This window comes from Heptranchias perlo, chromosome 12, assembly GCF_035084215.1.
Source record: "Heptranchias perlo isolate sHepPer1 chromosome 12, sHepPer1.hap1, whole genome shotgun sequence".
Classification (NCBI taxonomy): Eukaryota; Metazoa; Chordata; class Chondrichthyes; order Hexanchiformes; family Hexanchidae; genus Heptranchias; species Heptranchias perlo.
The window spans coordinates 53,568,810-53,596,444 of record NC_090336.1 but is presented as its reverse complement, the minus strand read 5'-3'; the positions used below and the strand labels follow the sequence as shown (position 1 = coordinate 53,596,444).

Genomic DNA, 27,635 nt, shown 5'->3' with positions numbered 1-27,635 from the left:
ATCTTATATTTATGGCTCTTAGTTCTGGTCTTCCCCGCAAGTGGAAACATCTTCTCTACAAATTTGTCAGCGCTGTGAAAATTTAGCTGTTTGAGTGGGAAGTCCATTTGAGTGACAAAGCTATCTATTAATTTAGCATCATTGTACAACAGCAGGTAAGCATTAAGGTCAGATTTGTTGGAAGATTCAGTTTACCACACAGTGAGTGATGTTGGACTGCAGTAAGCTCACTGCATTCTGGGAAAATAAGCCAAGGCTAACTGTTTGCTACACAACACTGCTTGCAAACAAAAACTCAGACGCATGCTTCACATGTTAAACTGGTGTAAAAATTAGTCAACTGATTAGAAGCACGTGTGTAGAAATTAAAAACTGTACAGATTTATTCTGAACTAGTCACAGTACAGAACAGCATGACAATATTATAAATAAATTCAAATAATTAGACAGAAACTTGATTGGACTAACAAAGATCACTTGCCATCTACTTGGATTTCCATGTTTTAAAATTTAATTTCTAATAGAGCCCAGAAATCATTAGAAATCTATGACCATCTACAGCTCACAGTACCTGTTCAGACTGGTTTTACAAGAGACAGTGACATATAAAGTTGCATAAGTATATCAATTTGAAATTTAATTCCATTTAAAGTTAATGCTTTAATGTAATACATAAATACAGCACAATATGTACAAGCTACAGTACTTTTGTGTATTTCTCCAATGGATTATCCTGGGACCATGCACATTCTCAAATGCAAACATACAATTTTCCTGTGATTTGCACCTCCAACATCAGATGTTCTATGACATCTTAATTTTGTACTGATCGATTTGTTCAGTAACAATGACCACCTAAGGTGACTTTACAGTATATCTGCATCTATGTTGAGATCATCCCCAGTGAATGAATGTCATCCAATGTTAGTTTGCAGTTAATGTGTACAAATGGTTGTACCACTTATATACACACAACACTAAACCAACTCCAGGTAGGATGGTATTCATCCTATTGTTTCATGTGTATAATGTGCAAAGTAAATATTCCTTGTAGTTTGTAATTTTAGCCATGTTTAAACATAGGACTTTATATGAATATATGGTTTTGCATTGTATTTTATTCTGCTTAGGCAGAAGGTCACAGTTTTGTTAACTATGGCTATGTTAACAGTCACATTGGTACAATGTAAACTTCTCTTCAAAACAATCCCTTAGAGCAATATGCGCTGCCAGATAACATAAAAAAGTCATAGAATTAAACGCAAATTATGCGTTACATATTTAAAATGTACCCCAAGATTTGTTCATAACCTAGTAATACATTAAAAATCTTAGATCACTTTGGATTTACCAGCTGTTCCAAAGTCATTGAAAATCTTCAGTGCAGACTTCAAGCTTTCGTTGAGGAAGGTGCACGTTTCCTTGAGGGCTTTTGCTTTTGCTGGTGGAGACAACTGCGGTAACCGATGACAGGATGGAAGCTGAAGTTGGATCTCCTGGAGTACGGAAAAAACTCTCCCTGTTGATTGACTGAGCACCTTCAGGTGTAGCTGGAACGCTGGGCTGTAAAATTTAAGAGATCATCAGGAACTATTTAAAGGCAATTACTCTTTATTATTTGTCTTCATATTACAGTTTGGGATATGCTTTACCACAGTCACTAAAACTGCTCCCCATTGCAACTTATTTAGTGATACATAGTGATGGAATAGACTTACAGCACTCCATGTTCAGTCAACATGTTATTATTAGCAAAGTGTGTCAGCTGCTATTACAGCTATTATTTCTTAAAGTGCCAGCTGTACCACAAAAGGTTTTAACTTAAACAAAATAAACATTGTATCGGGTTCTCAAGAATGTACATTAGAAATTTATGAAGCTTTTATGCATATCGGCATAGAGTCAGATCTCAGATGCCTTGACATTATTCAGAAAGGAAGGCAATCCTTCACTTACTTTGACCAGTATAATAATATCCTTTCAAGGACATGAGTAAATATTGAATTCACTTCATCAGAAGCAGCATAAAACCGTGGTTACTCCAAGGTACTCAATCCAGTAAAAATTAACTTATGAAGAGCTCCTAACTCTCAATTCTTATGTTTATATTGCGACATACAAGTTAGACACTGTCACGATGAAACTGTTTAATTGCTCATCTTGAATGATGACTGTTTTTTGAACTGTGAGAATTGTGCATATTGTATTACTCCTTCCACAACATCCCCATTCCCAAAAATTTCCAGAGACTCCACTACTCTGCCAGACTCAGTAAATTACCAATGTGCTGAACCATTGCTTGGAGTAGGACCTTTGTTAATCTCCAATTTTCCACGTCTTGAAATTCAGATCTTACCAAAGTAATTAGGGGGCACCAAAATACAATGGGAGAACACCAAAATAAAAAAGCAGCAGCGAGAAAGAGTATTGGACAACAAGAGTAATTTTTGCACATCACTTGTGCCCACTTACACATCAGCATTTCCAGAAACTTATGGGCAGGGTACGTGTGCACTTCTCAACTGGGTAAATAATGCATGCTGTAGTTCACAAAAATATATTTTTGGATAAAATGTTTAAAAATTGAAAAGGGAAGTTGTGACTTAACAAAGATCCAACAATTATATGGAAATTATAGTACAGAAACAGGCCATTCGGCCCATGCCAGTGTTTATGCTCCACAGGAGCCTCCTCCCACCATACCAGCATAACCTTCTATTCATTTCTCCCTCATGTACTTATCTAGCTTCCCTATAAATGCATCTATGCTATTTATCTCAACTACTCCTTGTGGTAGCAGGTTCCACATTCTAACCACTCTTTGGGTAAAGAAGTTTCTCCTGAATTCCCTATTGGATTTATTAGTCACAATCATATCTATGACCCCTAGTTTTGGTCTCCCCACAAGTGAAAACATCTTTTCTACGTTTACCGTCAAACCTTTTCCTAATTTTAAAGATCTCCATTAGGTCAACAATAGCCTCTTTAGAACTGAAACACAGCTAAGTGCTGCACTAAGTTGTCGCTTTAAGCAATACGCAATCTCAATCGTCTGCCGTAACTTAGGCAGAAGCCCCAGATTCACCGTGTAATTGGAGTTTCCGGCATTACAGCAGGAGATTGGGAGAATCCCCGAGGAAATTCTGGGCATATGTATCAGTGGTTGCAATAAAACAATCTTTGCAGCTTCACGAAACACATACTGAGGAAATTTACCACCATTTGAAAACCTAAGTTGCTTAGATCTAGACAAAGAATTATATTCTGGAGTGTCTCAAAGACACAGTATTAAAACAAAAGGCAAAGTGTAGAATACATTTATATTATCTATCTATAATATTCACAAAACTAATCGTCCAGCTCCCGTGAAGGGTAAACACACTCATTGGAGGGCATTGATCACTGATCTGCACTGAGTTCAAATATTCCTGTCTCGGATGGGGAAAGAAGAAAAGAAGTCAGGGGACTCACCCCTGATTGCTGTCCACTGTCACTTCCTGGGTAACGCAGGGTAGTGTACAGTTCCATGGACGCTAGTAGGAAGTAGCCATTCCTCATTTTTGGGTCTAGACAGTGAGTGACAGCAGACTATTTCAATAGGGAGGAAGGGCCAAAAATTAACAAGTCAGAGCAAAATCCAATTCTTTTACAATCACACTTTCTAGCAAGGTTAACTGGAAAGCATTCTGAAGCAGGAATCTTGGATTTTTTTCACACACACAGGAAATATTACTATCCTCCCGACAATCTTAGCTGAGGAATTGTATCAGCACAAATCAGGAATCAAACTAAGGATCAGCTGCCTGTATAGTTTAGTTATAGTTGGGTTCTTTTAAGGCATAGTTGGTGCTTTAGCTTGCTAGTTGTTGAATCAAGTCTTTTTAAGGAAGTATTTTAACACGTTCATTGCGGTTTTATGTGTTTGCGTCATAGCTCACCTGTTGTATACTGATCAATGCTACAGGTTGTCCAGTCAGCTGGTGATGAGGAGACACTGGCTTAACAAAGATCATCTTTCCTTGTTGTAGATTTATGTGTCCTGTGAGAGGACTAGCTTGCTCTGGAGAAGCAGTAGCCATTGTAGGCCCATGACTCACTGAAAAGTGCACCCCGGGGTTGATCAAACCAAGATTCTGCAGCGTGAAATTCAGAATTCCTGGGCTGGGACTGTGAGTAGGCAAGTGCTGACCTGAAGAAGTGAAGGATGATATGTTGGCTTGGCTCACTACCGGAAGAGAGGCTACAGAAGAAGGAACAGCCACTGGACAAGGCAATTTCAAAGGGGTGATGTGGGTGGGAGAAAAATTAGCTGGAGAGAAGTCTGAAGTGGTCACTGGTACACCTACAAAAAAAACACTTTAATAGCTCATTGTCAAAGTAGAAATTAAATTTTTTGAACTATTGTAATACAAAAAATGCACACCAATAGATGCATGACTTTACCAAGATAAAATATGAACAAACAAGCATGAGCAGCAGCAATAATATGCCAGCAATACAATCTTTCCCCTCAGTACACAAGTCTCAATTAATTCTGAAAGAAATAAAACACAACTGAAACTACAACGACTACGAGTTTTACAGAATACAGTTGTATTCTGTACAACTCAGCTCATCATGGTAATCTTAGTGGATACATTTTTGTCTTAGGATATGGCATTAAGGAACTGCCACAAAACATAGCTATGCGAGAGAGGAAAGATCAGTTGTGTAAGGAGAAGAAAAAAATTATGGCGAGAGGGTTTGAAAGAAAGATGAAAGGATAATCAAAACAGGAAAGGATAAAAATGCAGAAATCTGGGGAGTGGACAGAGACTGAAGACTCTAATTTATACTGAGGGGTTTCAGCCCAGTGATTAGCAAGAATAGTGAAGTTTGCTTTTCCATGGGTTCATGTAACAGTTCCAAAGGTGGTTTTGCTCCCCAAATATAATGGCTGTATCAATAATTAAATTACATTATTCATTCATTCTTGATTTTTCTTCAAATAGAAAAAAAAGTTTTACAAGCATTGCACAGTTAGAATCTCTTGAACATGAAGGTTTAATCACAAACCTGATAATGGTGAATGGTGAAGCTGATGCTCTGATGAGGACACACATTTGTTTTTCATTTCAGGTGATGTGTTGCCTGAATTACTGAAAGATGACTGCTGTGGCAATGGAATGAGGTATCCTGATGGCATTAAAGTCTGAACGGGAAAAAACACAGATATATAAACTGGGACAATTGGGGGGAAAAAAATGGAAACCATCTGCTAAAAAAGTATAGATTCTTGTAACAGAGTAAAACCAATCCTTGAAACAGAAAAACAATTTCAGCTTTTGGGCACGAGATCCATTTTGCAAATCACATTTGATAATTCACAAAGATTGAGGAGTGTACATATTACAGAGAGGGAGGTGCTGGAAGTCTTAACGCGCATCAAGGTAGATAAATCTCCGGGACCTGATGAAATGTATCCCAGGACGTTATGGGAGGTTAGGGAGGAAATTGCGGGTCCCCTAGCAGAGATATTTGAATCATCGACAGCTACAGGTGAGGTGCCTGAAGATTGGAGGGTAGCAAATGTTGTGCCTTTGTTTAAGAAGGGCGGCAGGGAAAAGCCTGGGAACTACAGACCGGTGAGCCTGACATCTGTAGTGGGTAAGTTGTTAGAGGGTATTCTGAGGGACAGGATCTACAGGCATTTGGAGAGGCAGGGACTGATTAGGAACAGTCAGCATGGTTTTGTGAGAGGAAAATCATGTCTCACGAATTTGATTGAGTTTTTTGAAGGGGTAACCAAGAAGATAGATGAGGGCTGTGCAGTAGACGTGGTCTACATGGACTTTAGCAAAGCCTTTGACAAGGTACCGCATGGTAGGTTGTTACATAAGGTTAAATCTCACGGGATCCAAGGTGAGGTAGCCAATTGGATACAAAATTGGCTTGACGACAGAAGACAGAGGGTGGTTGTAGAGGGTTGTTTTTCAAACTGGAGGCCTGTGTCCAGCGGTGTGCCTCAGGGATCGGTGCTGGGTCCGCTGTTATTTGTTATTTATATTAATGATTTGGATGAGAATTTAGGAGGCATGGTTAGTAAGTTTGCAGATGACACCAAGATTGGTGGCATTGTGGACAGTGAAGAAGGTTATCTAGGATTGCAACGGGATCTTGATAAATTGGGCCAGTGGGCCGATGAATGGCAGATGGAGTTTAATTTAGATAAATGTGAGGTGATGCATTTTGGTAGATCGAATCGGGCCAGGACCTACTCCGTTAATGGTAGGGCGTTGGGGAGAGTTATAGAACAAAGAGATCTAGGAGTACAGGTTCATAGCTCCTTGAAAGTGGAGTCACAGGTGGATTGGGTGGTGAAGAAGGCATTCAGCATGCTTGGTTTCATTGGTCAGAACATTGAATGCAGGAGTTGGGATGTCTTGTTGAAGTTGTATAAGACATTAGTAAGGCCACACTTGGAATACTGTGTACAGTTCTGGTCACCCTATTATAGAAAGGATATTATTAAACTAGAAAGAGTGCAGAAAAGATTTACTAGGATGCTACCGGGACTTGATGGTTTGACTTATAGGGAGAGGTTGGATAGACTGAGACTTTTTTCCCTGGAGAGTAGGAGGTTTAGGGGTGATCTTATAGAAGTCTATAAAATAATGAGGGGCATAGATAAGGTAGATAGTCAAAATCTTTTCCCAAAGGTAGGGGAGTCTATAACGAGGGGGCATAGATTTAAGGTGAGAGGGGAGAGATACAAAAGGGTCCAGAGGGGCAATTTTTTCACTCAAAGGGTGGTGAGTGTCTGGAACGAGCTGCCAGAGGCGGTAGTAGAGGCGGGTACAATTTTGTCTTTTAAAAAGCATTTGGACAGTTACATGGGTAAGATGGGTATAGAGGGATATGGGCCAAGTGCAGGTAATTGGGACTAGCTTAGTGGTATAAACTGGGCGACATGGACATGTTGGGCAGAAGGGCCTGTTTCCATGTTGTAAACTTCTATGATTCTAAGATCTCACCTCAGACACAGAATGAAGATGGGCAGGAAATGCAATTGCCACTGGAACAGCTTTTACTGTAGTAGCTTTTTCTTCTGACAAAACAATTCCACACTTCTCTTCATTCTCAAGGAAGCATTCGACACTGTGCTCTAGCTTTTCAGAGCCAAGACTTTTGTCCTCTGGGGCATTGATGAACTCTGGGTCCAGATGCAGAGCCCTCGGGGAAGCCCTATTAGTTATCAAACTTCTGCGGGTCTTTAGCCTAGCTTGATGAATCTCAAAAAGCTCATCTTCATTTGGTGATGGGACCTTCAAGGAGAAATGAAGGGAATATGTTAAATTCTTCAGTTTTCTATTTTAGGTTCTACATTTTGCAATTAACATAAATGCAAGACATTAAATTGTGTGCAAGCTTAAGAGAAGTCAGCCACCAGGTGCAAGGGCAACAATTACTGCACAACTGCTTTAATTGAGACATCAAGATTCATAATTGACACATGTTTTATCAGGGTCTTAAAAAGCACAGCAGCGCAGTTGACAGAAACCTAATTTGCAAGGCCCTGCAGCATCATAAAGTACAACATTTAAAATAAGCAGACTAATTAAAAAAATAACCAACCATTAGTAATTAAAGAAATGTTACAACATATCACTCATTAAAATAGAATAGCGACTCAATTTATTTTTTAAAAGCTCTTTGGCTTGAGGAGTTTCATTGTTAAAAAGGTGTAACCTTCTGTCTGATGGGTCAGCAAATCTCGGAGCAATAGAGTGGGATAGCTGCTCTCAGCAAGGATTGCATTCGAGGGCGCTACCTTTGCTGAGAAAAGTTAAGCTTCAGTTCCCATTCACAATGCCTTGATCCCGGCTTGAAATATGAGCACAGATGTCAGGTGAGGACCGGGTTAGGCTCAGCTGTGAAACAAGCTGTGTCAAGTAATCGACTTAAGACGCATACTTCAACAACAGCCTATTCTTGAGGCCGACCAACGGGATGTCAACACGTTTGGGAAGAAAATATTTTGGTAAATAAACAGCACTGAACTACAGGCACAGATGCCAATTTAAATTAACCACAGTTCCATATGAATATTAATTTCATCATTAAAAAATTTCAGTAGGCAGATATTTATGTAATGTTTTCAATAAACATTTAGAACATTGATTATCTCACTGTCCAGACTACATAATCTTGTACACCAAAATTAAATTTGGAAGGCAGGTTTTAAAAAGCAAATGCAGCACAAATTGAAATAAGGGCTTTCATTAGCATCAATGGAAGTTTTTGATCCAATCCCATATTAATATCCCACATGTACAACTGAACTGAAATATTCATCAACAAGAACAGTTTTGAGCTTTCCAGCATCTTGCCCTCTCTCATATCTTCAGAGGGCATCTCAAAGGCAGTCTTTTACCCAGATGAATTTCCAAGTATAATATTAGCAGCACATTCCAACTCAGCTACATGAATTTGAAATTACCATAATCAAGGGGCTTGCTCTTTGAAACAAGACATTAATTTTCTTGATGTCAGATAATAGGTAAGTATTAGTTAATCACGTATCAATAAAACATCTTAATTTGTGATAGGTTACAAGGTTACAAGATAATTGCTTGAACAATTTGGAGAATTCATCTACAACAATATTATTTGCATACATTTGATTTCATTAAGGACGGCCACCAAAATAAAAGCAGAGCAAATGGACCAAATGCAGAACCGGGGTAAATTTTAACCCTCAAGAACGGGTGGGTTGGGGGTTAAAATAACAGCTACTTGGAGCAGGATCATGTCTTGGCTCCAACTTGCTGACTTCTGGGTTTAACCCAGACAGGTTTGTATGTGTGTGGACAGCAGACACCAGGAAGTCCCGCTCCCATTTAAAGCCGGCGGGCCGATACTTAAAAGGGCAACGTACCTCATTGAGATACTTAATATTTTGTGTATTGGAACATTAAAATGAACTTAACCTTTCCTGTTCAGGTTTTCCATCACTTCCGAATCACGTCAGGTGAAAGCAGGCGAGAAGGGCCGGATCCATGAGGTGAGTGCCTTTACTGCACTGCTTGTGGGCCTGGAGGAGCAGGAGTGCTTCATCGAGGCCCAACAATCTCACCTGGCCAACAGGAACCCCACAATCGGCCGATCCCTCCCCCCCCCCTATGCCCCAATCGTTGCTGGCTGACTCCCCCTCTATCTCCGTCGCTGGCTGACACCACCCCCTCAACCCCACTCCCTGATCTCTGTCGCTAACCAACCACCCCCCCACTCTGATTTTTTTCCAAGCCCGATTATGTGTCTCTCCCTCCCGTCCCCCCTCTCATTTGCAGCTCCTTTCACTACCGACAGGCAGCCAGCCTGTCAATCTGGCTGCCAGGGAAACCTGGAAGCTCAAATACTCATCTTCAATTGAGTTGCAATCGCAGATCGCAACGCACTCAATTCGCTTCCGGGTTCCCCACACGAACATCTGCGGATGCGTGGGGCACATGGCTCAGAGTAAAAATCATCCCCACGATCTTTATTGCTAATGGTTCAGGCACCAGTTTGTTAAAATCCCACTACTACTTGTTAGTTTAAATAGATAAGACTAGAACCAAATTTGAGGATAAGTGCCTGTACACAATCAAATTTTGTCACAGAAGAGATCCTGTGGAGTGGATTTTGTCCAGTTGTCAAGGCACCAACTAAGTATTTCAAGGCCATGTGACAATTATTTATTGTAAATTTTAGTGTTCATAATGTCAGTCTTTTCCACTTTTAGCTTTCAGTTAGCATTAAACAATCCCAGATTAGCGGCACAGTAAAGATCTCTGTGTTGAACCTTAAATCCAACCTCTAAAAGGCATCAAAAAGGTATTTCCCACACCAACCATCCTTCTTCTTTTGGTCAGCCAAGTGTCGACACACATGGAAAGCCATTACCATGCTTAAAATGTTCTAAACCAAGCTACTGAGAAATCCAAACAGACAGTGTGTCTTTGTTTGCCTGCTATGGAGTGCACATACTCCCTCCAAAAAGGAACACTCTGGGCCTAGCTGGTTGAGAATTTTCACATAGATTGGCAGGAACCAGGGCTTAGGAACCCCCAAGTATACACTGAGGCATTGCTGGAATTTAACCAGCTAAAACAGCACAATCTACAAGGCTAGAATACTGCTGGTTGTCCAGTCTGGACCAACCGAACCATTGGTTTTCATCTGGACTGCAGTTTGGTGGGAACAATTCCAGCTCTTTGAAATAGGTCAACCCTTCAAAGTTCTATTACTGAGCCAGGCTAGCTGGTCAATCAATAAAAGTGCCCTAGAATAGTGTTAACTTGCTTGGTTGCATACACAAGGAACTGTGAGTTTTTTTACATAGGATTACTGTAGGCAGTAGGAAACTTTCTACTCATCAGTCATCAGGGCTGAGTTCTAATCCTAACACCAGGTGAAAAGGAAAATGGACTAAACTACTGGGACCTACTTCCGTTTTTGGGAAATAGCTCTAACAATTAAACTCATCAGTTGATTCTCTCTAAGGATTAGAGAAAAGAGCTCCCACTTAAAATTATCTTGTGGGCCATACTTGAAAGTGTGCTTGTTTTTTTTTGGGGGGGGGGGAAAGAGAGAGAGGGAGAAATAACGAGACTTGATTGTGATGACCTCATGAACAGCATCTCCAGTATCTTGCTCAAGTCACCATTATTCACACAAGCCTGGACAAAGAATGTTGGCAGACTATTTCCTTAGTGTGGAGAGATATCCTAGGCAAACACTATACTATCCTCAACCACTGTTCACACAAGCAGACTTACTGGCAGGAACACAGGATAATAATCAGGAATCTAGCCTGCAACCCGCAGCCCAACAGATACTGAGGCTAATTTACATGCCTCAGAGCCGCCCAGGTAACTTGCCACAGGACAGGGATCGGACCAGGAACCCTGCTGGTCCACACGATGCTCAGTACACTTTCGGGGGAGCCTCCAATTTCCATTTGCAACTGACAGAACTAGACACAGTTAAACTGTTACCATTACTCTCAGCAGTTATTTAAAATAAAATCACAATGAATAGGTCATTTGAGAAAATATGACAAGTTATGCACTATCAATTTACCCTTAATGAATCAGCATCCTTTGTTGCCTGGATCTCAGATTTATTTGCTTCTTCTTTCAAGTTTTTGGAATGCCAAACTTCACCAAGGTCACATGTGGAAGGTCGCTTCAGGCACCTGTCAGGGATGGCATCACGTTTAGCCAATTTGCTATTTTGTTCTTCGTTATCTGTATCTGACAGGGCAGAACACGTTTCAGCAGTCCGTTTATTGGTTTGGTTCCTTGACTTTGAATCACTCGGATTTACAATTTGTTTTTCAGTGGCAAAGGATATAGACTGCACTGTAAAGCCAGATGGGTGCGCAGTCAGGTTTCTTGGCTGTGTAGGTTGGAAATAAATTGTATAAGATCCACCAGAGTGGCTATGAGGTAACATCACTGGTAAAAGAGAAGAATACTGTCCATGCACCAAAGGAAAGAACTGTAGAGGCTGAAATGCTGATTTAACCTGAGGGAATACTGCTGAATTAACTCCAGTACATGGTGCTGGTTCTACAAGTCCAGGGGGGTTATCAAGTTTTGATTTCTCTTGCAAGGGAGATTGTTTTGATGGCACGGTTGTGGGTTTACTGGCAATCATGCTGAGGGGAAGAAAAATAAAAACTTAAAATTGGAACACAGTTTAAAAAATGGCTGTTGCACAACATTCAAAATATTTCCTTTCATGTTGTACCAGTAAATGCACTATCCTTCAGTAACATTCAATTTTTTGTTGCAGTTATACTTTTAGGTCATACAGTATTGATTCACTAAGGACTCGGTTTCCTTTAGAGCTTTTGAAATGTGCACAATGCAAATGAAATTTGATTACAAATGAGACTTAAAGATATTTAAACTATTTCTCGTTTAAATAGGTGAAAAATATTGGGCAAAATTTTCTGTGTAATATTTGAAAATCCATCAGGGATGCACGAGTGATGAATTTCTGGCACTTACTTGGATTGCGCCTCCAATTGAAGTTTACAGATTGCAGCAAGCTGGTCCATTTTACTTGGATATAATCCAGGTTTGGCCGAATCATCTTTTATGGGGAAAAAAAAATATTTTCAGCTATCTCCAAATCTTTATGATTAAATTACACTGACAAGATGCTTAACAGTATACATTTGTTAGCAGAGGGGGAGGAAATGGGAAAAAAAAGAAAAGGGGGACACAACAATACCACCAGAAAGATGCTTCACTACCAACACAGTAATTTAGTCTCCCCTTTTCAGAACCTTAGTAAAACTATTTTTCTCCCCATTAAATAACGCACCATTGGAATGGTATAACCCAGACCTAAATTTATATAGTGCTTTTTGTGTCCTCAGGATTCCCTAAATCTAACCCTGTTCAGCTGAGTATTAATGACCCCAAAACTCCACATAACCAAACCTGTTTTTGCGAAGTAGTTTGATGTAATTGTGCTGTATTCCAGACACACGAAAACAATAAAAAATTTCTGTGCAGCCATTTCCTACGACAGACTTGTTGGAAATTACACCTCTCCAATTTGTTGAATTTAACATGTGCGCTCATAACTGTTAACATGGTTAACACAAAAATTAATTTACGTTTTCTTTTTAACTTAGCACAGGAAATGAGTTCATTTAGATGAATTTCCTGTCCATTTTTATGGCAGTTATTTTCACAAAAACAAAATAATTAAGGCCCAATCATCAAAACCCGATGGAACAAGTTTACGTCCTGGCATTAAAAGCTTGACAAACAAATGTAGACACTGATATCAAGTGATTGAGCTCACAAAACTAGAGTAGCGCATTCATTAAATTGCTAGTTTTATTTTGGTACTTGTTAAGCCCATTTGGCACAAATATGTGTTATAGGACAAGAACAGGTAGATGACAAAATTAATGGCGCCTGTATAAAAATACATTAAGAATTTAACAATAAATTGGTATGTGCCGTTACATACTAAATTACAGTTATTCTGAAATACATACTGCAGATTTTGCCAACTGGGCTGCTGGGTGCTGAGCTGATCTTCCTCTGATCATTCTCGGTGTTCTGTAGTAAGTGGTTCAAAGATGCATGTCGAGTGAAGCCTTGCTTGGTGTTAGAGGCAGGGAAAAGATTCTTGGCAAATGCTTCTTTTGAAATCTTGGGTAATGGAGTACTAGTTACAGCTGAGGTAGTCAGTGTAATAGGTTTTACATCTGCAATAGTAGTTTCGTTATTAATAATCAAAGTTTAATTGATTAATTGTGTAATCAAACTGATTTTCTACAGAAAACAGATAAAAATTGTAAGTACCAGGGAAATATAATTTTATCAAAACAACTGTATACCATTTAGGTCTGGGAATGCCTCTGGTCCTATCCATTTAAATGCTGGCTTCCGTCCTCTCACTTCTGTTACGTGCACTTTCTTTATAAGTTCAAGGCTGGTGAGAACATTAGCTATATCGTAGAGTCGTCTTATTTTAGCTGTGAGATAAAGTTAATTACATTAACAGACAGTGAAAACTTTATTTTCCAGAAATCCCTTTATGTAACAAGAATGGAGTGCTGATAAAGACCTAAAAAGACAAAAATATGTAAACTTTAACACATCAATGTAATAGGAAGTTTTCATTACCTGTCCCCCCTTGCAGGACAGTAAAATAGGAAGGATATTATTCCAAAGATCTCAGCACAACTTAAATCAAAGACCTATACATCACCAAGGGCTGTACATCACATAGCTATTGCAAGTTGTGGATAGATAGTAAAGGGTCATATACTATTTGGCACATAAGATCTGCTCAGTGTGCTTTGGTCAGTAAATTCAAAATAAAACATCCACATTTTATTAATAGTTACAACTGATTCAATCGATAAAAACAAGTTCACATGTCACCATAATAGGTAAAATTTACCTCCTCCTTTACTAACAAAACAGGGACACTCCAATGCTCAAGGACAATTTAGTTACCACAAGTAAACTTGAGAGCCAATAACTATTATCCTGGAACATAACAGCATTAACAATTGTCTAAAACCTCAAAAGCCATTATCCCTGATCCTATACTCTATTCATAAGATAGCAGTGTGTCTTAGTCCGAAAATTTGATATGTTACCAGCTTAATACATACCTTTCATTGAAGTGTGTGTCCTCATCTATCTCTCTCTCTCGCTTAGCCAAACTAGCCTCCCAAATAGGCCCACACCCCGACACATGATCAAACACCTCCATCACTGTTTGACTGAGTTTGGAATAAATAGAAGTTTGAGCTAGCTTTCAAAATTCTGAAATAATTGCTTTAAGGCCTGATCACTGGGGATGCCAATTGGGAGAGTTATCCTGCGCAGAGATTGTATTTGACTTTTGATTTCAGATAGGATGGTGAAAAGACTACAGAAAAACTACAAAAATCCACTGTACACATCTTCCTTCCCCCCCCCCCCCCCCACCGCCATCCAACAACTTGGGAATGAATTGATAAGTTAGGATATACAAATACCCATACCAACTTGTTTTTCCAGGCACCCCTGTGACAGAACTTTAGTGCCTTGACATGATGCACTAGAGAGTGTGTTAGGGTGCAACTTTAGCTCTCAGTCTCAAATTTTGTCGAATGAGAAATAGAAAAAAAAAGTGGAAATATAAAATAAGTGAATGGAACAGAGGGGATAGTAATCAACCAGACAACTCTGACTCGTAATCTAAGAGCAACTTCCTGGACAAAAAGGGAAAAAGTAGTTGTCACTCAACAACAACTTTCACTCATACAGTGCTTTTAACAAATGGAAATAGGCAGGAGGTGTGTTCGAGGAGGAATAATGCACTACGATCACATGCAACATTGTTGATGAGTCGAAGCAGAGCTTAGTATTGGGTAAGATAGTAAACAAGAAAACCAAACTAAAAGAATTCAAATAGGGAGTGGGATAGAGGTGAATGAGGAATTAGGTAGCAACAATGCATTCAAAGGCCGTAGAAAGGAAAGAGCGTTATTTGGAGACAACGGACGGGATCAAGGGCAGGCTTTTTGAAAGGAGGGGAGTAATGTCAGCAGTTTTGAAGGAGGAGGGACCTATGCCTGAGAAAAGAGCGTAGTTGACAATATCAGTGTGCATTGGCCAAGAAGAGCTGATTGTGTGGGCTGGGAGACAGTCAGAGAGGGAGGGGGCCTTGGCTCTGAAGTAAAATCAAAACATTAAAAATAAAACAAATGTTTCAGGCATTTATCGTTCCTCCTAAATACCACACTTGCTTCTCTTTCCCTTAACCTCTCCCACCCAGGAGCTTTCACAAAGAAAAAAAAAATCAATTCAGACATTAACCAACAAAACCATTAGCATAAATATTACAATAGTACACAACAATCACACAGCCCTGCTCCATGTACTAGTCTCAGGTTTTAGAATATTTAAAAATAAAGGACAGCAGGGGTTTGCGCATGGACAGAGATCTCCAATCATGGAGCTTCACTTATAGGTCGGTTGGCGAGTTTGTATCGTAAATGAACTATACAAACTAGAAAGATCTCAGGTTCAGTCCCTGGTCTATTTTGAGTTAGTGATTCTCGGTCAAGGCAGTATTTGAGGTGGGACAATTGGTCTCAGTTAGCCAAAATAATCTAATTAATCAAAGCTCAAAAAATGCAGCAATTAAATCAAATTAAGATTTCAAATGGCAAATGCCGTAACATTTCAACACTCGTTAATTGTCAGCTAATTTTTTATTGGTCCCTCAGTAGCTCATCCAGGTGAGCAGGTGAGCCAGAGAGGCCAGGTTTGATGCTTGATCAGTGGAGTTAACTGATCTCAATTAGGACAATGAAATGAGCATATAACTGGTCACAGTAACTATAGATTAGGGAGAAGAGGGAAAAAAATGATCTGTGGATGAGGACAATATCAGGCTGATCTGTGGCTCCCACCACAATCAAATAGCTTGCCAAACTTACAAACACACATCAATGGCTACTGGGATAGGATACTGGCGGTGACCTGGGACCTATGGGTTTGTAGTTCAGCAAACAGTCAATATCTTCAGATGATGAAAAAAGGCCAGGCACCAAACGTTGATGAGAATTTTTTTTTACAAAGCTCTTTCCTTCAAAATATAACTTAATAATTGTATCCACCTCCTCTGGCACCTAGATATAGAGTATTTGAGGTCAACCTTTTGCAATGCTCACCCTCGAGTTATTGTCTTGGAATACTGTGCAGAAAGGGTTGAGGAAGATGAAGATATTTAAGTTCATCACAAGAACTGCATCATCTCTTTAGCCTTCCAAAGTAAAATGACTTACTGTTGGAAGTGGAGAAGAATTGAATCAGAGAAAGTTATTTTTTTACAAATCATTGTTACATGCCCCCTGATGGAAAACTGAAGAGCAGCAATTTGAGGCATGGGAATTACAAGTGTACAAAAGGAGAAATGAAGAATTCATACTTTCACTTAAATAAGTGTACAGGTCATCATGTGATCATTTTTGTTACTAATATAATTAAAATGTACAGTTTAAAATATATAAAGTACTTCACTTACTCTTAAACTTGCTGTGATCCAGATCCACCTTCTGGTCATCACCGATTAGGATTTTAGCAGCAGTGTCAAGACTAACCACTCGGGGCTTCGATACCAGGAACAGCATGACAAATTTCTGACTCATTACTCTCAGGGATTTGTCCTTCCGCCCATTTACTGAGGCTGCAGATGAAAAAATAAATTTTACTCGTAGTTTGGAAAACAGAATAGAACTTATTTTGCATAAATGGATGGCCCCAAATTTTATACTCTCTTGATTTGGTACTTTGTCAGTAAATCACAATAACCAAATATAATATTTCTGGCAAAAAGATTTGTACTATCAGAGACACTATTTGTTTTCCATATTTTTCCCATTACCATTAAAAGTAGAATCACAGAGCATAGAAGGAGGCCATTCAGCCCATCGTGCCTGTGCTGGCTCTGTGAAAGAGCTATCCAATTAGTTCCACTCCCGTGTTCTTTCCCCATAGCCCTACAAATTTTTCCTTTTGAAAGTTACTACTGAATCTGCTTCCACCACCTTTTCAGGCGGTGCAGTCCAGATCATAATAACTTGCTGCATTAAAAAAAAAATTCTCCTCATCTCCCCTCTGGTTCTTTTGCCAATTATCTTAAATCAGTGTCCTCTGGTTACCTACCCTCCCGCCAGATAAAACAGTTTCTCCTGATTTACGCTATCAAAACCCTTCTTAAAAAAGGTAAAAATCACCAGTAACATTGCTATAATCTTCAATTGAAATATTGTTAGCCAAGTCACATAAACAAGTTTGTAATTGAGACAGATTGCCACATCACCTTGTTGCAAAGGAACTCCAGCAGTGCATCCTTTAAAATGAGACAACAACAGTCACTTAGTTCCACCTGGAAATGAGGAATAATTGGTTGGGGCGGGAAGGGATTCCAGAATTTTATCTATCAGTTTGGCTTAGTGGTAGCATCTCATCTCCGCGTCAAAGGATTGTGTGTTCAAGCTGCACTTCAGGACTTGAGCACAAAATCTAGGCCAATACTTCATTGTAGTATTGAGGGAGTTCTGCATTGTTAGAGGTGTCATCTTTTGAATGAGAGTGTTTAACTGAGACCCTGTCTGCCTGTTCAGGTGGACGCAAAAAGAATCGCATAGAACAGGAAGTCCTCCAACATTCATCCTTCAACGCCACTAAAATGGTCAATTAACTCATTTGCTGTTTGTAGGACCTTGTGTATGAATTGGCTGCTGCGTGTGGAACGGAGTATTTTTGAGGAATTGAGAAGGGGTGGAACGAAATGGCACAGCAAGTTTGAAGCAATCAAATATTTATGCAGCCACTTTTTGTGACTATAAATTTATGGAATAAAGCTATCAAAAGTACAGAGAATTAGCACAATAATCTGTCTAGGTAGAAGCCATGGACCTATACAAACAAGTTTGGTGGATTGAATAACCCTTTCTCGTGTCTAATTTTAAACTGTGACCATAGTAGGTAATCACTGCCACAAAAAGAAAAAAGACGTAAATATGTTTACAAAGAAATGCCCAAAATACAGAATGCCACAAAATTCCAGACAGTATCTCCATTAGATTAACACCTGGTTTAACTACATCAACAAACCTTAATAATCGTATACCTGCTCTAAATTCCATTCCAGGGAGTTCCACGAAGTACATTTCCTTGGGCTTCACCTCACTGTTGGCTGAATTTTGCTCACGAAGTGGCTCTTTAATATAGCTTTCATGTAGTTCAAATCCTTTCTTCCGAATGTGCAACATCTGTTCTGCATATTTTTGATCTTCACCAACATTCTTCAACGTTCCCAGTGTGTGAGTGAGATTGTGGCGTCCATGCCATGTGTATCGGTTCTTAGCAAGGCGACTCACCATATGTAAGCTTTCTAGAACATTCACAATATCGTAGATACGCCTACGTTCAACATCTATTGAAGGAGGAAGGACAATATTGTTAAGTGATCAAGTACACCATTTATGGCAGAAGATTCATACTTTGATCCTCTACATGCTTATTAAAAAATAAACTGAACCTCAAATTTCACAGACAATATTTATATAGTTTAACTCAATTTTCTCTTCTGCATCCCAATTTACTCTCCTGCATATGGCAACTGACCTTGTGCACACATCCTTAGTTCTCAATAGGCCTCAGTTACATTGCCCAAGTGACCATTATTCATATGCAAGTCCAAACAGTGAAGGTTGACCATAAAGTTGAGTCTGATCATTTTATTGTCCAATATCCACACATGAATACTATAGCAGTGGTCAGCACACACAAGTGGGAAGCCTGGTTGTTTTTGTTCGTCTGTGCCCTTTCCTGGCCCAACATGATCAGGCTGTAGAAAGGAAAATTGAGTCAAGCTACACTCCTGTACCTCTATGTTCAATTTATTTTTAATAAGGCTATAATGTAGTTACTACAAGCAATTGTAGGTACCTCAACATATCCTGCCTAAGATCAACTAACACAGTAACTAGAAGTCTAGTTGCCACAATTCTTTCAGAACAGGAACAGCACCATGAAATTTGTGTTGAATAAGCAGGTATTACAGTACTGAAAGCTCCATTTAAGTAGAGCTCCATTTAGCTCTCCAAGCACACAAGACCTAACATCTTGAAGTAAAATAAATGATAGAGCCAGGCCTAAAGGTTCCAACAGACCATGTGTAATTTATATCTTTGTGGATTTCCCCAACTTAGTCTTCTGTGAGAGGTCGATAACTACAGGTAGTAGTTCAAAAGAAAAAAAACATTTTTATGTCCGAGACTAGTCAAAAGTAAATGGAGTAACTTTTCAGATTCCCCTTAGCATTAAGTCCTGTATCTCCATACTGCATATATACCTAGTATAAGACATGTGCATCAACTCACTCAGTTCTGCTGCTACTTCATCCAAGCAGATATCATTGTTCACTGCAGGGTTGGGATAGTCAGGATACCGTGCCAAGAACCTATAGCACAACAAACCCAGACTCTTTTCTTTGCGACTTGGATGAAATTTCTCAAATTCTTCCCCAGATAACTGGTCCTGAAATTCAAATACAAACACATTTTGCCATACTTTCTTGTCATTAAGAAATGGTAGGATGGTATTTATAATTTAAAAAAAGAGTTGTGTATTATTTTCCAATCCTAATTTTACACTCTACAACAATCCACATTACACAGTTCTGCTTATGGACTACAAAATAACCCTTCTGAATAGTTACTGTACCTGTAAATTCTCATTTGCCTCTGAAGTATGATCTTCATCCATGAGCAACTCCTTCTTCTTTTCCCTACTCCTAATCTCCGGACTAGCAGCACTGATTAACATTTTCAAATTAGCAGTAGGGGTCCACGGCTCTCCAACAGGGGATTCCTGAAGCTTTGTTGGAGTGGTCATGGTTCCCAAGTCTGGTTTAATTCCTCCCAGTACTGAATGTGAGGTGGAGGACTGTTGCTTCAGTGGAGTTTTTGTTGCTTTTTTGTGTGGCTCTAAAAATACATTTTCCTGTTTTAAAAGACACAAAAATCCAAATTTTATAGGGCCATACATCATTTCCATCATATTTTGTAGAGTTGATAGTACAATTCACATTGATCTGCTGTGTTGTAAAGAAGCAATAAAGGTTTGTCAAATAATTTTAAATAAAGATGGTACCTTTTTTAAAAAAATAAAAAGTTTAGATACATCTGCCCCCCCACACCAAAATAAATACACAGTATCTTCACCCAAGTATCACTGTTGAGATATTAAAAGGTCCCAGTTTCAAACTTGTCCTGCACTGACCAGCCAATCTCACCCAGAGCATCATACTACAATCAGCATGCAAGGCTATGGGGAAAGAGCAGGGGAGTGGGACTAATTGGATAACTCTTTCAAAGAGCGAGCACAGGCACGATGGGTCGAATGGTCTCCTCCTATGCTGTATAATTCTATTCCAAACTAGGATGCAAAAATTCACAATCCCCACTGTTGATGGTTATCCAGTGATCACTTCTGGAAGCATGTGTGCACAGATTACGTCTCAGCTATGGTGCTTTAACCCACACTTACATAACCAGCTCATACTGTCCAGACTGGATAAGGATCAACTATCATTGGGCTGCTGTCACCTGTGGAATATACTAAGTGGTTAAGATGTGTTGCTTCAATAGATGATTCATTGAAGTGACAAGGTTCACTGAAACATGTAAAGAAGCCAAGTTAACATGAAGACATTAACACCAGGTCTTCAGCTTCTCTACCTGTCACAGTAACTCTTGCCTCAGGGTATCGTCAGCAGTCGCAGTGTCAGAAGAAGGCTAAAGTCTGAGATATACCCATAATACCAAATGCCTTAGTACGTCAATTCCTAAGCAAAAAGAGAAATGGGGCAAATTTATAGCAATTGCAAGCAACTCACTTTTTGGTCGATTTCTGTAACCTCATCTTCAGGTTTTCCATTTCTGTCAGCAGTTTTCAAGCTTTCGCTCAGATTTTGCAGTTTTAAGCAAAAGCTGGTCATCTTGTTTGTCTAAAAACATCACACCAGAAATAGCAGTTTGGCTTTTTCCAATGTTAAACAGTATCGAAGCATTTGACCCGATTTGAAATATATGGATTTAAGCTACAAAAAAAAACAAGACTTGGCGATTTCAATCAAGGCCAAAAATGAGCTTAAAACGGTGACAAAGAAACAAAAATATAACTTGAGTGTAAAAAAAAATCCACAGATTGAGATATATATATATCAATTAAAAAAAATTAATTCGCCAGGAGCCCCGGTAGGTTCGTTAAAACCATTAAAAAAAAATAATGCGGCTTTCAATCGGGATAATGATCATAATCCGAGGATGGATAACTGCAATCAGCCCCAGCTCAGGCGCAATAGTCTCCTTGGCGGGACCAGGTGAATGAATGAATGGTTCCCGGAGCGGGATCAACTTAACCTGTACGCGCGATTGGCACCGGGCGCAACCAATCACGGCCGCGTTACCCCTGGCGACTGTCCAAACACTGGCGGGAGCGGACCAATGAGCGAGGAGAGGAGGCGGGCCCTCCAAGTTCGGTTGACTGAGCAAGGAGGTGAGGCCGATTCACAGACCGAGAGCGATAACATTTTTTTTTAAAAAAACAAAAAAATGTTTTTTTGAAATTGGCGCGTAAACCGAAAACCGCGCGCGGTCTCGCACACATCGCTGAAACGGCACTCGAGGTTACACCGGCTGAATAAAAGTACCTCTCAAAGATATTAATGGCGATACTCCCGGGGAACGACGGCTCGCTTTGACTTCCTTAAAATCGTTAATCCAGAGAGTGGGAGAGAGAGAGAAAGAGTGAGGGAGTCGGGCCGTGTCTCCTCGAAGGCGGGGACTCAGCGTCCGCTGTGGGGTCTCCTCCCTCCTCTCCCGCAGCGATGGAATTTATTATTAATTATTATTATTAATAATAATATGATGATGATGAAGAAGAAATAAAGCGCGCAGAATCGGGGCCGTGGGCGGACAGCTGCGGAGAAGCCGCCCCGCGAGCAGCGGCCGGCCGTTGACGGGCTGGGTTTGAACCGCTTTTTTTTTTCCCGCGCGGGAGCCGGCGGGTTCCACCACACGAGCCCGCGCCCGTTGGGTTTGAATTTCGGCCCGTTGGGGTGCTTGGGATGGCGGGGAAAATTTTTTACCATTGAAAGCACAGCCCCGGGGGGAGAGAGAGAGGGAAGGAGAGTGAGGAGAGAGAGAGGGAAGGAGAGTGAGAGAGGGAAGGAGAGTGAGGAGAGAGAGAGGGAAGGAGAGTGAGGAGAGAGAGAGGGAAGGAGAGAGAGAGAGGGAAGGAGAGTGAGGAGAGAGAGAGAGGGAAGGAGAGTGAGGAGAGAGAGAGGGAAGGAGAGTGAGGAGAGAGAGAGGGAAGGAGAGTGAGGAGAGAGAGAGGGAAGGAGAGTGAGGAGAGAGAGAGGGAAGGAGAGTGAGGAGAGAGAGAGGGAAGGAGAGTGAGAGGGAAGGAGAGTGAGGAGAGAGAGAGGGAAGGAGAGTGAGGAGAGAGAGTGGGAAGGAGAGTGAGGAGAGAGAGAGGGAAGGAGAGAGAGGAGAGAGAGAGGGAAGGAGAGAGAGGAGAGAGAGAGGGAAGGAGAGTGAGGAGAGAGAGTGGGAAGGAGAGGGAAGGAGAGTGAGGAGAGAGAGAGGGAAGGAGAGTGAGAGGGAAGGAGAGTGAGAGGGAAGGAGAGTGAGAGGGAAGGAGAGTGAGAGGGAAGGAGAGAGAGTGGGAAGGAGAGTGAGGAGAGAGAGAGGGAAGGAGAGTGAGGAGAGAGAGTGGGAAGGAGAGTGAGGAGAGAGAGTGGGAAGGAGAGTGAGGAGAGAGAGTGGGAAGGAGAGTGAGGAGAGAGAGAGGGAAGGAGAGTGAGGAGAGAGAGTGGGAAGGAGAGAGAGAGGGAAGGAGAGTGAGGAGAGAGAGTGGGAAGGAGAGTGAGGAGAGAGAGAGGGAAGGAGAGTGAGGAGAGAGAGAGGGAAGGAGAGTGAGGAGAGGGAAGGAGAGTGAGGAGAGAGAGAGGGAAGGAGAGTGAGGAGAGAGAGTGGGAAGGAGAGTGAGGAGAGAGAGAGGGAAGGAGAGTGAGGAGAGATAGAGTGAGGAGAGAGAGTGGGAAGGAGAGTGAGGAGAGAGAGAGGGAAGGAGAGTGAGGAGAGAGAGAGGGAAGGAGAGTGAGGAGAGAGAGAGGGAAGGAGAGTGAGGAGAGAGGGAAGGAGTGTGAGGAGAGAGGGAAGGAGAGTGAGGAGAGAGAGAGGGAAGGAGAGTGAGGAGAGAGAGAGGGAAGGAGAGTGAGGAGAGAGAGAGGGAAGGAGAGTGAGGAGAGAGAGAGGGAAGGAGAGTGAGGAGAGAGAGAGGGAAGGAGAGTGAGGAGAGAGAGAGGGAAGGAGAGTGAGGAGAGAGAGAGGGAAGGAGAGTGAGGAGAGAGAGAGGGAAGGAGAGTGAGGAGAGAGAGAGGGAAGGAGAGTGAGGAGAGAGAGTGGGAAGGAGAGTGAGGAGAGAGAGAGGGAAGGAGAGTGAGGAGAGAGAGTGGGAAGGAGAGTGAGGAGAGAGAGTGGGAAGGAGAGTGAGGAGAGAGAGAGGGAAGGAGAGTGAGGAGAGAGAGAGGGAAGGAGAGTGAGGAGAGAAAGTGGGAAGGAGAGTGAGGAGAGAGAGTGGGAAGGAGAGTGAGGAGAGAGAGTGGGAAGGAGAGTGAGGAGAGAGAGTGGGAAGGAGAGTGAGGAGAGAGAGTGGGAAGGAGAGTGGGAAGGAGAGTGAGGAGAGAGAGTGGGAAGGAGAGTGGGAAGGAGAGTGAGGAGAGAGAGTGGGAAGGAGAGTGAGGAGAGAGAGTGGGAAGGAGAGTGAGGAGAGAGAGAGGGAAGGAGAGTGAGGAGAGAGAGAGGGAAGGAGAGTGAGAGAGGGAAGGAGAGTGAGGAGAGAGAGAGAGGGAAGGAGAGTGAGGAGAGAGAGAGGGAAGGAGAGTGAGGAGAGAGAGAGGGAAGGAGAGTGAGGAGAGAGAGAGGGAAGGAGAGTGAGGAGAGAGAGTGGGAAGGAGAGTGAGGAGAGAGAGTGGGAAGGAGAGTGAGGAGAGAGAGTGGGAAGGAGAGTGAGGAGAGAGAGAGGGAAGGAGAGTGAGGAGAGAGAGTGGGAAGGAGAGTGAGGAGAGAGAGAGGGAAGGAGAGTGAGGAGAGAGAGTGGGAAGGAGAGTGAGGAGAGAGAGAGGGAAGGAGAGTGAGGAGAGAGAGTGGGAAGGAGAGTGAGGAGAGAGAGAGGGAAGGAGAGTGAGGAGAGAGAGTGGGAAGGAGAGTGAGGAGAGAGAGAGGGAAGGAGAGTGAGGAGAGAGAGTGGGAAGGAGAGTGAGGAGAGAGAGAGGGAAGGAGAGTGAGGAGAGAGAGAGGGAAGGAGAGTGAGGAGAGAGAGTGGGAAGGAGAGTGAGGAGAGAGAGAGGGAAGGAGAGTGAGGAGAGAGAGAGGGAAGGAGAGTGAGGAGAGAGAGAGGGAAGGAGAGTGAGGAGAGAGAGAGGGAAGGAGAGTGAGGAGAGAGAGTGGGAAGGAGAGTGAGGAGAGAGAGAGGGAAGGAGAGTGAGGAGAGAGAGAGGGAAGGAGAGTGAGGAGAGAGAGAGGGAAGGAGAGTGAGGAGAGAGAGTGGGAAGGAGAGTGAGGAGAGAGAGAGGGAAGGAGAGTGAGGAGAGAGAGAGGGAAGGAGAGTGAGGAGAGAGAGAGGGAAGGAGAGTGAGGAGAGAGAGAGGGAAGGAGAGTGAGGAGAGAGAGTGGGAAGGAGAGTGAGGAGAGAGAGAGGGAAGGAGAGTGAGGAGAGAGAGAGGGAAGGAGAGTGAGGAGAGAGAGAGGGAAGGAGAGTGAGGAGAGAGAGAGGGAAGGAGAGTGAGGAGAGAGAGTGGGAAGGAGAGTGAGGAGAGAGAGAGGGAAGGAGAGTGAGGAGAGAGAGAGGGAAGGAGAGTGAGGAGAGAGAGTGGGAAGGAGAGTGAGGAGAGAGAGAGGGAAGGAGAGTGAGGAGAGAGAGAGGGAAGGAGAGTGAGGAGAGAGAGAGGGAAGGAGAGTGAGGAGAGAGAGAGGGAAGGAGAGTGAGGAGAGAGAGTGGGAAGGAGAGTGAGGAGAGAGAGTGGGAAGGAGAGTGAGGAGAGAGAGAGGGAAGGAGAGTGAGGAGAGAGAGAGGGAAGGAGAGTGAGGAGAGAGAGAGGGAAGGAGAGTGAGGAGAGAGAGAGGGAAGGAGAGTGAGGAGAGAGAGAGGGAAGGAGAGTGAGGAGAGAGAGAGGGAAGGAGAGTGAGGAGAGAGAGAGGGAAGGAGAGTGAGGAGAGAGAGAGGGAAGGAGAGTGAGGAGAGAGAGAGGGAAGGAGAGTGAGGAGAGAGAGAGGGAAGGAGAGTGAGGAGAGAGAGTGGGAAGGAGAGTGAGGAGAGAGAGAGGGAAGGAGAGTGAGGAGAGAGAGAGGGAAGGAGAGTGAGGAGAGAGAGAGGGAAGGAGAGTGAGGAGAGAGAGAGGGAAGGAGAGTGAGGAGAGAGAGAGGGAAGGAGAGTGAGGAGAGAGAGAGGGAAGGAGAGTGAGGAGAGAGAGAGGGAAGGAGAGTGAGGAGAGAGAGAGGGAAGGAGAGTGAGGAGAGAGAGAGGGAAGGAGAGTGAGGAGAGAGAGAGGGAAGGAGAGTGAGGAGAGAGAGTGGGAAGGAGAGTGAGGAGAGAGAGAGGGAAGGAGAGTGAGGAGAGAGAGAGGGAAGGAGAGTGAGGAGAGAGAGAGGGAAGGAGAGTGAGGAGAGAGAGAGGGAAGGAGAGTGAGGAGAGAGAGAGGGAAGGAGAGTGAGGAGAGAGAGAGGGAAGGAGAGTGGGAAGGAGAGTGAGGAGAGAGAGAGGGAAGGAGAGTGAGGAGAGAGAGAGGGAAGGAGAGTGGGAAGGAGAGTGAGGAGAGAGACCGTCTTCAAACCCCCTGCGATGCGCGCTGTATTCTAACGATCTGCACTCACACCAAGGCCCCGCGGCTGCGGTCACCCCCTCCTGTCAGGAGTGAAGAGGTTCCCTCCACCCCCAGGAGGTGGTGTGGAGGATGAGAGAGGCCGCTGACTGGGGAAGGAAGGAAGGGGCGATCCTCACCCGCTTTCCCCCTTCTCCTCCGGGGAGGGTAAGATCAGAGCAGCCCCTGTGAGCGTGTGTCTAAATACAGGGCGCGAATCATGCGGAGGGGGTGGGGGGAGGGCTGTCAAAGTTGTGGCGCTGTCAGCAGGCGGCCGGGACAGGAACCCCGCTAAAATATCGGATAATGCGCTTCATCATCTACTGCAAGTCGGCCGGTGTGAAGTGCTAATATTAGCATCGCTAGGCTGTGTTCAGCAGCTTTTGTAACATTTTAAAATATATATATATATCTCAATGGAAGCATCTCGGTATCAGACTGCGCCCAAAGTTTTGAGGAATGGACTTGGTGCCTGATGAGATCTCCAGAACTCTTCCTGCCTGATCCTGACCGTGTAACTCAAGTCACCGACATTCACCCAGCGATCAGACAAAAAACGTCTGCAGCTGATGGAACAAAAAAACCTTCCTTTAAATGCGAAGGACCGCCATAGCAATGAACGAAGACCGCCCCATACATTGAGTGCAGTTTACCCGCCTTAGTGCAATATACTCAAAAAGAAAACCATTTAAAAAAAAAAGTTGTATTTTGTTTGTTCTTGCGAAACCTTACCCGAACAGGCTCTTCCTTTTAATCACTTTTGTTTTGTGGGGGGGGGGGAAGAGGTGGGTTGGGTTGGGTTGGGTTGGGGAGGGAAGGAAAGGAATCACAAAAAGTGAAGCAGTTCCATTTAACTTTTATCATGAAACACTCCAGTAAGTAAAACAAAAATAAAACTAATGTTGGTGGAGGGACTTGCTGCACTGAAGTAAAGTTTATGTTTTGCGCGCCTCCCCAGCGCCGCTGCCATTGGGCGGAAACCCGCCAATCAGGACACGCGCACAAACTTTTTCCGGCCAATCCGAGAGCGGATCGCAACTTTGGGAATTGGCGGGGGAAAGAGCGCGCAAAACAACAAAAAAAACCACCCCCCCCCCCACTCCCCAACACTGCTTCAAAACTCAGGTTCAGTAACTGCAGCCCCACCCCACCCCCCGACACATGCAAATCTTCATCTGAATGCAGTCCATAAAAGTTATTTCAATCGCCTCGGCGTTCAAAACGCACGTTGCTTTCAGTTTCCCGATCGCTGAGATTAGGTTTTGTATCCTTTAAAAAATTTTTTTTTACCGACAGTATATTTACAGTTTACATTTACTATTGCATCGCTAAACAATTTATCCGCAGTTATTGACAATCACTACTATTACATCTCAACTTACTGCTCAGGGAGGTTTTGTGTCCTTAAGGCTTGTTTTGGACGGTTGTACATTATAGGTATTCTGCCGAACATTCTAGCTTTTTTCCCATAAAGATATATATTACAACACTGATGTTACTTCTGCAAAAATGCTGACAAAGCATATGAACCAGTGCAAAGGAGTTTCTCGGAAACCAGGGTGCACCGTGGGAGAAGATGGGAGGGGGGCAGGAAATAATATTTTAAACGGTTGATGTTCGTTTGATTTTTATTAATAGACATT

At 42.5% G+C, this 27,635-nt stretch overlaps 1 protein-coding gene across 2 annotated transcripts; it reads right to left on the bottom strand.

Annotated features, from left to right (window-relative positions):
- Window positions 1-385: 385 nt before the first annotated feature.
- On the bottom strand, window positions 386-27,463 carry e2f8 (E2F transcription factor 8). 2 transcript variants are annotated; one of them, XM_067993544.1, is made up of 14 exons: window positions 27,375-27,463; window positions 20,965-21,075; window positions 19,791-20,069; window positions 19,448-19,604; window positions 18,193-18,498; window positions 16,582-16,743; window positions 13,391-13,528; window positions 13,046-13,258; window positions 12,039-12,123; window positions 11,104-11,683; window positions 7,014-7,304; window positions 5,056-5,191; window positions 3,939-4,342; window positions 386-1,563 (listed from the first exon to the last, which is right to left on the bottom strand). In XM_067993544.1, the coding sequence occupies exons 2-14, from the start codon at window positions 21,064-21,066 to the stop codon at window positions 1,366-1,368; spliced, it is 3,051 nt and encodes a 1,016-aa protein (XP_067849645.1). In that variant the 5' UTR covers window positions 21,067-21,075; window positions 27,375-27,463; the 3' UTR covers window positions 386-1,365. The 2 variants fall into 2 exon arrangements, with proteins under 2 accessions (XP_067849645.1, XP_067849644.1); XM_067993543.1 differs by lacking the exon at window positions 27,375-27,463 and adding an exon at window positions 21,781-21,881.
- Window positions 27,464-27,635: the final 172 nt, after the last annotated feature.

Bases quoted from the DNA above. Each gene is read 5' to 3' on its own strand.
- e2f8 (XM_067993544.1), bottom strand. From the start codon at position 21,066: ATGACCAGCTTTTGCTTAAAACTGCAAAATCTGAGCGAAAGCTTGAAA. The intron at 16,744-18,192 runs GTATACGATTAT...TTTCATCTGCAG, and splicing joins TGGAATGGAATTTAGAGCAG to CCTCAGTAAATGGGCGGAAG. The intron at 5,192-7,013 runs GTGAGATCTTAG...TTTCCCGTTCAG, and splicing joins ATCTTCATTCTGTGTCTGAG to ACTTTAATGCCATCAGGATA.